We start from the raw sequence: 10,645 nt of genomic DNA, 5'->3' as shown, positions 1-10,645 counted from the left end.
CAAAACAACTAAAGAAATTGATTTTCGAAATCTTATTTACATTGAACTTGTTTACGTTTCGCTGGTGCAGAGGCAGCTCTTTAGAGCTTCCGTTGCCTCCTCCAAATGATCCAGCTTCTTCATTAGAATTATCTAGATAATAGAGAAGATATATAAATGTAAATACAGTATATAAGCTTAGATTTCATCGAACTAACCTTGGCAGCTGATATAATTTCGTTGGCCACCTTTATAGGCATAAATTCCACAGCTTTTACTAATTCGAATGGTCGAATCTTGGCTACATCCTCTATAGTTCTCAAGCCTGCGGCATAAAGCTGCTTGGCGCGATTCTAAATAATACAACAATATTGTAAATAATACTATGTTAAAATAGATGCATGCACTCACAATCTTAACAGCAGGCAGCTCAAGCAACGGCTCCAGTTCCAGCGTGCCACAGCGATCCATTTTATGATTGATGCGCTCGAACAGAGGCTTATAGCACCAGAACTCATCAATTTGCTCGCACAAGCGAACGATGGCACTGGCAGCTGCAGAGCTCTGGCTGATCAGTTGTTGCAGCGTGCCACGCTCTACATTGTACTTGCTGGCGATGCTGGGTAAAGGGTGTAGGCCGAGCACATCAGATAGAATGAGCACTTTGTATAGTCGATTCAATTGGAGAGCTAATGGACCCTGCACCGACTGCGTCTTGGCTAACTTGGCGGCATGCGCTTCCGTAAAACCCAGCTGCTTGAACAGCGCCTGGGTCTGGGCCGAGAGTGAGGTGTACTCGCGAAAGAGTATGGTCGCATCAGCAGGTATCAGCTCATCCCCACGCTCATTTGAATTAAAGCAAACAACCAAATACAACAGATGCACATAGCTGGTTAGGATGAGCTGCTGTTGCGCCAGCTGCAGTTCTTTGTGTATAACAAAGGTGCGTTTGTAGTCTATACCCGCCTTGAAGGCGGCGCGTCCAATGCTGGTAAGCTGAAAGCGCGTAGATTGGCTAATAAGCAGACGGCGATCGGGTGCCGAACGACCGCTCAGATTAATATCTTGTGTAGTCATAATATCCGAGCTGTTGGGCTTGCTCTTGGGCGTCTTCTCTCTTAGTTGCAGCACCTTGTTTTTAAACATATCTCGCAGAATGCGCAGCACCAACTCATCCACAGCTATTTCCAAGGCAGCGGCCTGTACGGCTAGCAAAGTACTGTTCACTAGGCGATTGAGGTCACGTCTACAATCAGCAAGATTCAACCCAATAACGCTTAGTATTAAAGACTGGAAATCAGTGAAAACTCAGTAAAGAATTGGAATTACGGATTGCACAGACTTACCTGCAAGCCAACAGCTTCGAACTGATCCAGGGAGCTTAGCGCTTTGTCCATGGGCGAGAAGAGCATTTGTCCCACCAGTGCATTATCCTTGCTCTGAGTGATGAGAATACTTTCGCCGGCCTCGCCAAGACCAGCACGACCAGCCCGTCCTACCATTTGCTTATACTTGCACAACGTCAAAAATTCTTGACCCACATAGGGCGCACGTATAATAACACGCTTGGCGGGCAGATTGACGCCTGCAGCCAGCGTGGAAGTGCAGCAAATGACTGTGATAACCCCGAAACGATAGGCAGTTTCTATATATTTGCGCTCGTCCGTAGTAAGGCCAGAATGATGATAGGCAATGCCATAAGGCAATGTTTTGGCCAATACGGGACTGAGAACGCCACACATCTTATCGAGAGCGTTCATGAGATCAGCTTTTTCGCTCTGCCGATGCTCAAAGAACTTTTGTTTAGGTACAATACGACTTAGTAGCAGCGCAACATTCTCGCAGTTCTTACGTGTGGGACAAAAGACCAGGCAGCAATGCTCCGGTGCACATTCGGTTATCAAACCCGCCAGATGATCCGGATCGGCACGCTCCACAGCTGCGCTGTACTATAAAAGGGGTAAAACTATCAAAAATATAGACAAGTAAGGAGCAGCCACACTTACATTATAGCTAACACTACGCTTAGGCACAAAAATTTCCTCAAGTGTTTGTCCAGCAGAATTGATTTCAAGCAAATCATGTCCACATTTAATATACTCTTTAAGCTCCACCGGACGAAAGCCTCGCGTATACACATCCGCATTAAGAAAAGATGAGATTTCATTCAGATTGCCAATGGTAGCGCTCATGCCCACAATTTGAATATTGGCTAAAATCGTTATCAAACAATTACATACATACATAAATGTTTGTACGTAAATATACGAGTACCTTTCAAAAACATGACCTTGGTTAAGAAAGCCTCCAACGTGGCTCCACGTCCTCGTTCGCCAATCAAATGCAGTTCATCAATAACGACTAGGCCAATTTCATGTGGCCTCTGTGCATCAATCAGACTATCCATGAGCACGGCGCCTTTCTCAATAGATGCAACAAAGAGGCTGCGTCGCTTGCGTTGTGGCTGAGGCGGGCATTTGCCCTTGCCCGCCGTATACTCATCCACAATGAAATCGAGTGCAATGGCAAAAGGCGACATGGCGCTCACCTTCTCCTGTACTATGGACACATATGGCAATATGAAGAGAACATTGCGTTCTCGGCAAAGCAACTCTCGCAACATTAGAATTTCGGCAACCAAGGTCTTGCCACCGCTAGTCGGCAAAGCATAAATAAGGTTCTTACGCTTATGTATGGCAGGCAGATTCAAACACTCATCCTGCCATTCTGAAAGTATTTTTTATTAGTATTAGCTTTAGTATGCCATTAACAACTTACTTACCATATAAACTTTTGATGCCCTTGTGCTCAAATATTAATTTTTTCACCTTATCTGGTAGTCCATAAAAATCGCCCTTACTAGGAAAGCCGTTGTTGTGCGCTTCCTTGGAGGTTTCGAATTCGGCAAAAGCCTGCGTCTGCCAGTCCAATTGATCCAGAGTCGCAAGGTCTTGATGCGCCTGTATCACGGATCGATTCTGTAGAGCTTCATATGTTGCATACTGTGTGCCCTGCACAATACCATCCAAAATGGACTTGGATATAAAGGACATTGACATGGAGTCCTCTTTGGGTTGAGTAGCAGGCATTGGTGGTCTCTCTGGGGATTTGGGCACTTTAAAAGCCACTGCATCCATAAAAAGTTGTGTATTTTGTACAACGGGATCGCTATAATCATCACCGCCATTAAAAATATCCTCCATTTCAGCTACAGTCAAGTCATTGAGATTGATCTCTTTAAAATTCTGCTCTTTTGCACTGTTCTGGGAAAGTTCAGTCTTTGGCGCTGCCGGCGCCGTTTCTCCGGTGCTGGGCAATGAAATATCACCAAAGAGACTGTCATCAGACTGGCTCTGATGGAACTTATTACTGGTTTGACTAGTGAAAGGTGCAGATACCACATTGTTTTGTCCGCTAAACAATTCTTCCAACTTGGCATTTGAAAAGAAACTGGCATCATTGTCAGGCCAAAAAATACTCTCGCTCATTTCCATGTACCCGGCACCGCCTGCGGTTGGTTTATTATTCTCGACACAAATTCGTTTAGCAAGTACATTATTTTCTGCTGAACCTTTGTCTGCAAGCTGTCTTTTGGACATTGTGAACACAAAACATTCTCAAATGCAGCGCGCCAAAATACAGTAAAACCCAGCTGATTTTTCATATGATAGGGTTGCCACTCAGACTCCCAAATGCCTCAGTATTTTATTTAATCGATGGTATTTTTGTGGTATTTTTATGTTTCAAGTCTAGAGATTACCTAGATTCCTAGAGATTTTATTTGATATCGTATATGGTCACACTTACAATATTATTTTTCATATTATTGAGCGCAGAAATTTTTGGATTGCAGTCTTATTGTCTTATTTGCGATTTTATTTCGCAACTTCGTTCAATGCACTTCCGGAATGGATGCACGAGGCAGTTATTGGTACTTGGAGCATGTAAGCACCGGGAAAAAATTGATTCTGCACCCCGGGGACAATTTAATCGGCAGGCACTCGTGTTGCAAGATTGTCCTAAAAGAATATGACTTCTTGTCCCGACAGCATGCGAAATTTATTATAAATAGTGAAAACGTCGTCAGCGTGGAGCAGTTAGTAAGTCTTCTATTGCATGCTCAAGAAAAATTTTTTTATATTAATACTTTTCTCTTTATTTTTAAAAGAACGCACTAAATGGCGTCTTTATAAATGAAACCAAACTCGAAGTCAAGATCCGATCGCTTATATCTGGCGATAGAATTGGTCTTGGGGTCCAAGTTGAGTCATTGGATGCTGTGGTTCCTCCGAACTATGGCATATTTCAGTTGAAACAAATGTGTCCAAATGCTGCAGACATTGTCATCATATCAGACGATGAAGAGATTGATGAGACACCGCCCAGACCAACGGGAATTGTCATTAATAATAATGTGGATGGGCCGGAATTAGAAAAGCTTGAGGCCAGCAATGTGAAGAATGCAGCTGATAAGAGCACAAAAAGTACAAATGCATATCGCCCAATACATTTGCCTAAGTTGCCAGAAGTAAAGGAGGAGCTACTGTCTCAGGCAACGAAACAGATAGAAAACATATTCGGCGAGCCCGATGAGGAATTGCTTGAATCGGTTTTTCAAATCAATCCTTATGTCTTCAAGCAGCTAAACAACAATAACATTGTCATATCTGGCGAAAAATTACACGATGGCGATGAATTAGAGCTGCTAGACGAGGTTAAGTTGCCGAAACTAGAAAATAATGTTGAAAATCCAGACATGCCACCTCCACAATTGCCTGTTAAGTCAGACAAAATTTCGGAGGACGATCTGGTAATTGTGGATGACAACGAGGATGACTATGATGAGAATTTTGAACTGTCCCAAGCTATGCTGCGTGAAATGAAAGATGAAATGGCCGATGCCCCACAAGATCTTAGCGATGAGGAGCATTTTAGCCAACAGGAAAAAGAAGATTTTGAGCCAGCAGCTACGTGGATCAAAAAGGAAATAGCTACAAAACTTGATGACGATGAAATTATACTTATCGAGGATGAGGACGATGAACTCTACAGCAAAGTGGCTGACTGGTCATCCAAACTACTTACCCAGAATATAATGTCTCAGGTTTATCCACTTGATGAGGAAGATGAATTAAATGACGCTAATACTGTCGAGGAACAGGCTCTGCAGTTGTTTAATGATACAAATTTGGAGAGTGATACCGACAATAATATCTCAGATCTACCAATTTTGATGAAACGGAGATCCCATGCGCTTCGTATTGAAAGCAGCGAAGATGACTCTCCCGGTAAATATCGTCTTTATACACTTTTACAAAATTCTGAACCCATTTTCTTTCAGCCGATAACAATACACCACAAAAACCAAAGATACGCAAATGTAACGTGCGTCTAAAAACGATGGACTTGTCTCAATTGCAAAATTCTTGCGAGAGCAGCCCTAAAACCAAACCTTTTTCTGATCAATCTGAAAAAAGGGTTGATAATAATCTGCAGGAGTTGGAGGTAGTCTTGGTGCCATTTGCTAGTATTCCGGAGAACGAAATGGATGTAAAAACAGTAAAGAAAAAGTCCACACCACGCAAACGTAGCAAAACGGTTTCAACGCGCTCTAAGCTTAACGAGGTACCCGTTCCGGAGACCAGGACACCCAGTACGAAACGCAGCTCACGTCTACAAGACAGATCTAAATCTTGCTATGTAGAAAGCCCATTAAAATCACCAAAGGGGATGTTAGCCGCAGACCCAATGAAAACTTCACCTGCAGAAGAGCCGAAGACACCTGTAAAGTATCGTAGCCCACGTATGTCAAAAAGATCCAAATCCTGCTATGTCGAAGATGTCATGCTGTCGCCTTTAAAGCCCCAAATACCTGTAACGGTAGGGAACAAGGAAGTTAAGAATCTATGTGTTAAAACGTCTCCACCAGAACCTTCAAAACCCGGAAAAGCTGAAAAAAAAAGTAGTCCACGGTTGGCAAGCAGATCCAAATCCTGTTTAATGGAACGGCCCTTGGCCTTGCCCAAGTCACCAACTGCAGACAAACTTAATGAATTGCCAATTCCAGTCGCTCAAATACCCACAAAAAACTGCAGTCCCCGCTTGTTAAGTAGATCCAAATCCTGTTATATTGAAAGCCCCACGAGTTTGTCACGTATACCAACGGTAGACCAAAGAGAAGAACTTCCTACTAAGAAAATAGTGGCTGTAGCAGAAGTTGAATCGTCAGTTAACGCACGTTTCTTAGACAGATCCTATTCGTCAGACCAGTCCATAGACGCAACAAAGAATTTGTCTTCAAGCAATTTACAACCGCCATTAAATGTTGATAGCTCATCCGCAAAACACCTCGAAAGCAATCGTGGACCGGTGGTTATTGAGCCACCGCATTTGCCCAAAAATCGTGGCAAGCTGCGGGGCCTTTCAGCAACAAGCAAGGAAAATGAGCTCAAAAATAAAATTCTAGATAGACAACGCTCACTGGACTACCAGGCACAGATGAAAAAAAAATGGTTTCAAAAACCGAAGGACAAAAAGCGCGAGTGCCAAGAAATCAAGGAAAAACGTCGTGAGGAGTTGAAAAAATTAACTGATAAACCCAAGCCAAATGACACGGCGAAGCGCGCTGATGCACATAAACGAAAGATAACGAACATACCTACGCTGGGTAATTGCAATCGTGGTGATTTTCTAAGCAAAGAAGTACAGCCACCAACAACAAAAAAGCCCAGACTTGAGAATGCTCAGGCAAAGCCTAAAAAGCCAGCACCCCAGCGGCGGGCTACCATAGAATCTTTCTCACAGCAGCTGTGCGCCTTAGACTTAATTAAGAATCTACCTGACCAAACGAGCCGTCCGAAAGTACGCAAAGATGCGGAACGGGCGCGCAATCAAAGGACTTGCAATCGCGTTTCATTTGCCGAAATGGAACGCGAATTTGATTTGCGCCACGAGCGCGAAATGCGCGCGAAAAACAGTCGACGTGTTCGATTTAGCGACAATATTCAAATCAAAATAATCGAAAGGGTTGAAGGTGCTTATCGAAAAGTAGGTAATATCAAGGATACTAAGAAAATAACGTTAAGTACGTACGCGGAGCGTCGCGCTTGGTCGCAGGCACAAGGTAAATTGGAAAACTTCAGCGATTTGATAATGGGAAACATTCTGAGCTGGGCAAATCAATGGTTACAACTTCGCAGCGCGGATGCAGTGACAGAGTCTGAGGTTTTAATACCCATTCCAAATGAGTTCAAGAGCTATAAACAGTACAAAGAGTATGTAGAGCTTAACTTAGATCTTATTATAGAATGCTTCAATTGGAGTTTTTATTTACAAATATAGAATTTTCATACCACTGATGAAACTGGAATTGCTGACCACCATAGAACGCGACTACAAAATTTCTCATTTTACGTTTGAAGTCAACCTGAAAACCGTTTCAAATTCAAACTGCCGTAACCGACCTCGCTATGTGCTCAATACTAGATGTAATTCACTTTATTCTCTTTTACATTTGAATTTCTTAATGATTTCTCATCCTTAGACAATAGCAAGATCGATAAGAGATTTGATCTGTACACTATAAGTAGTGGCACTAAGTTGAAAGAGACGTTTGCTTCACTATCTCGCGTTCAACGCATAGCTGGTATGTAAATTAAAAAATCAGACTTTTATGTTTTTATAGTTCCCATACATTTACAGGCGACATATACGAGCTATGCTTCGAGATTTTGCAAGAGGGCATCGATTTAGGTCTGCTCAACTCTTGCAAGACATTAACTGTACGGCCCATTGTCGATAATATACGCGTGGAAATGGGCGCTTTCAATGCGATTTATTTGATGGGTCGGTCGCCGCTCTTTCAACGAATACTGCATCCCAGCGAAAATGTATTTTCGTATGACAACAAACTAATACAGCAAGCTGATTACAAAGGATACAGGAGAATGAATGATCATCAAATTGACATTTGCCAACGCACTTGGAGTCGTTTGATTGACGACTCGACGCCTGGTATAACACTAATACAGGGCCCACCGGGCACGGGCAAGTCAGTGGTTATCTCGAATCTAACTCTCCAGTGCATGTATGGTACCAGCAATGTTATGCTTGATCGCAAGATTCTCATATGTGCTCATAGCAATGCAGCCGTAGATAATATCGCAGGGTATTTGAAACGTGCTCGCTCGGCTATGAGCCATTCGCAATTTGAGCTTGTGCGCTTTGGCTTCTTTGAGAAAATTGATCCAAATGTGCGCGATGTATCGCTGGATTGCTTTCTTAACAAGAAGCTCGCTGAAAAGCGCAATCGTATGTCGGCCGAAAACATTGAGACGCTAAAGAGGCAGCAACAACTGCTGGAAAAGGAAATTGAAGAAATCAAAAAGCTTCCTGCTCAAATCAATTATATACAAAGTCAGCTGAATTCCAAGGAAAAACAATTGCGCTTGGTGATGCAGCAACTAAACCCGCGACTAACTCCAAGGGAAGAGCACGAGTATTCCATGATGATTTTGCAACGAGCTAACATTGTCTGCACTACACTCTCCAGCTGCGTTAAGCTAGCCAACTTTATAGACTACTTCGATATATGCATAATTGACGAAGCAACGCAGTGCACTGAACCGTGGACCCTGCTGCCATTGCGTTTTGGTGTGAGGGGTCTTGTCCTAGTGGGTGATACTCAGCAGTTACCTGCTACGGTACTGTCCCAAAAGGCAATTGAATTTGGTCTAGGTAATTCCATGTTCGATCGCATACAGCGGAACTTGAAACAGCATCTGGATAAGCTGGGAGGCAATCATCTTGTTCATACTAAAGTATTTAAGTTGAGCAAGCAATATCGTATGCATCCAGAGATTTGCAAATGGCCCAATAGCTATTTCTATGATAATCAGCTGGTCAACGCCGAATGCACCCACAAATTGATCTCACCCTTTATACCATACTGTGTCATAAATTTAAGCTATACAAGGGACACCAACGATGCAAGCAGTCGTAGCATTAGTAACGATGAGGAGGCACGATTTGTGGCCAAGTTGCTCGTCGAGATGGATAAGCTGATGCCTGTGAAACGCTTTACTTATGGACTGATTTCCCCTTATAGCAGTCATTGCTACACGCTTAGTCAGGTAATACCCAGCCACATGAATATTACACCGCACACAGTGGACGCATATCAAGGCCAGCAGCGGGATGTTATCATCCTATCGAATGCACGGACACGCGGCGTTGGCTTCCTCACTAACTATCAGCGTCTTAATGTGGCAATCACTAGACCGACTCGGTGTCTAGTTATATGTGGAAATTTTGATGATCTGCAGGTAAGACATAACTATAAATCAAGTTAATATTTTATTATACTACCTGCCCTTCAACAGGCTGTTAATATATGGCGTCACTTGCTGGACGATGCGCGCAATCGTAAAGTTTACTTTGATCTGGTGCGCGAAGAAGTTGAGGATTTGCAGAAGTCCCTAATTAGTAAGATGCTAACAAAACCAATTGAAATTACGGATGATACAGCGTCGACGTCCAAGTGATAACTGCAATTGATATTTGCACCACCCAAGTGCCCTAGCATATTACGTACAAATTTAAAACAATATGTATAAATTAACTTACATATATAATTCCCCTAAAACCTGTTTTGTTATATATTTTTCAACACCAATAAACTTAAGTTTTTTGCTTTTATTAATTTCAATTTAGTTTTGTAACATCAATAGAGACTGATCTTATATATAAAACAGTTGCTCAACTCTAATGTGAATTTGAGGAGTCAACGGAATATTTTCATTAAAATGATATCTCATTCTCAAAAGGAACTATGCATATAAATATATATTCATGCACACACAAAAGTTTCTACTGAATGTATTTACTTCCCGTTAGATAACTGAGAAACAAAATAAAAATATTCAACTATTGTTTGTATTGCACTAGAAATAAGCATAACATAAATTGAAAGTCTTTAGATACTTGATCGTACGTATATTGTTAAGTTAACAAACTAAAATGCTCATCCAAAAAATGATGTTTTAAATTACAAATATTTACTAAAGAACATTTCACAATCTAAACTAGGCGCGCCTCTTCTCTGGCATGACTAAACTCGGCTCTCGACGTAGCTGCGTAGAGCTTCTTTATTAATTTAATAATAAGTGAAGAAGTACACATATATGTACTAGATATACATATATATATATCTATATATATTTTTTTTGTTTTTGTTTTGTAAATTCACACACTAGAACATATAAACATTAAATTCATTTCATTGGATCGCTCGATTAGTTGTAGTTGTTGCTGTTTGCCTTTCGCTGGCTTTCACATGCAGTGTTTAATTCGAATTTGTAAAAGGTCAATCTCATAACGCAATTGTAGTTTGATTAAAATTAATGGAATCGCTTAATAACAAATCACCGGTAATCGGATTGCAATTGCACTGTATAATGCCATTATCATAATATTAATCATAATAGTAATTGTAACTGAAATAACTTAAAAAATCGTAAATAACAACAAAATTCTAAATTATAACTAAAAACATAACAAAAAAATTATGCTCAAGAAATTAAAACTATGCAGATATAGTGTTCGATTCAATTGAATCAGTATTTGGGGCCCTTTACATCATCCAAATAGCGCTTGGCGAATGTTCATA

At 41.5% G+C, this 10,645-nt stretch overlaps 2 protein-coding genes across 2 annotated transcripts; one reads left to right on the top strand and one right to left on the bottom strand.

Moving 5' to 3' along the window:
• Positions 1-34: 34 nt before the first annotated feature.
• LOC111601689 (helicase POLQ-like) lies at positions 35-3,613 on the bottom strand. The gene is made up of 7 exons (XM_023318398.2): positions 2,762-3,613; positions 2,254-2,706; positions 1,986-2,191; positions 1,326-1,928; positions 391-1,269; positions 198-332; positions 35-132 (listed from the first exon to the last, which is right to left on the bottom strand). The coding sequence occupies exons 1-7, from the start codon at positions 3,576-3,578 to the stop codon at positions 52-54; spliced, it is 3,174 nt and encodes a 1,057-aa protein (XP_023174166.2). The 5' UTR covers positions 3,579-3,613; the 3' UTR covers positions 35-51.
• A 159-nt stretch (positions 3,614-3,772) lies between these two features.
• Positions 3,773-9,613, top strand: LOC111601693. Its single transcript, XM_023318404.2, has 7 exons — positions 3,773-4,079; positions 4,148-5,267; positions 5,321-7,253; positions 7,321-7,466; positions 7,523-7,624; positions 7,681-9,302; positions 9,360-9,613. Exons 1-7 carry the CDS (start codon positions 3,888-3,890, stop codon positions 9,519-9,521), a joined length of 5,277 nt encoding a protein of 1,758 aa, XP_023174172.2. The 5' UTR covers positions 3,773-3,887; the 3' UTR covers positions 9,522-9,613.
• The last annotated feature ends 1,032 nt before the right edge of the window (positions 9,614-10,645 follow it).

This window comes from Drosophila hydei, unplaced genomic scaffold, assembly GCF_003285905.1.
Source record: "Drosophila hydei strain 15085-1641.00,03,60 unplaced genomic scaffold, DhydRS2 tig00000001-arrow-pilon, whole genome shotgun sequence".
In the NCBI taxonomy this organism is placed as follows: domain Eukaryota; kingdom Metazoa; phylum Arthropoda; class Insecta; order Diptera; family Drosophilidae; genus Drosophila; species Drosophila hydei.
The sequence above is the reverse complement of the archived record's forward strand: the minus strand, read 5'-3'. Positions and strand labels throughout refer to the sequence as shown.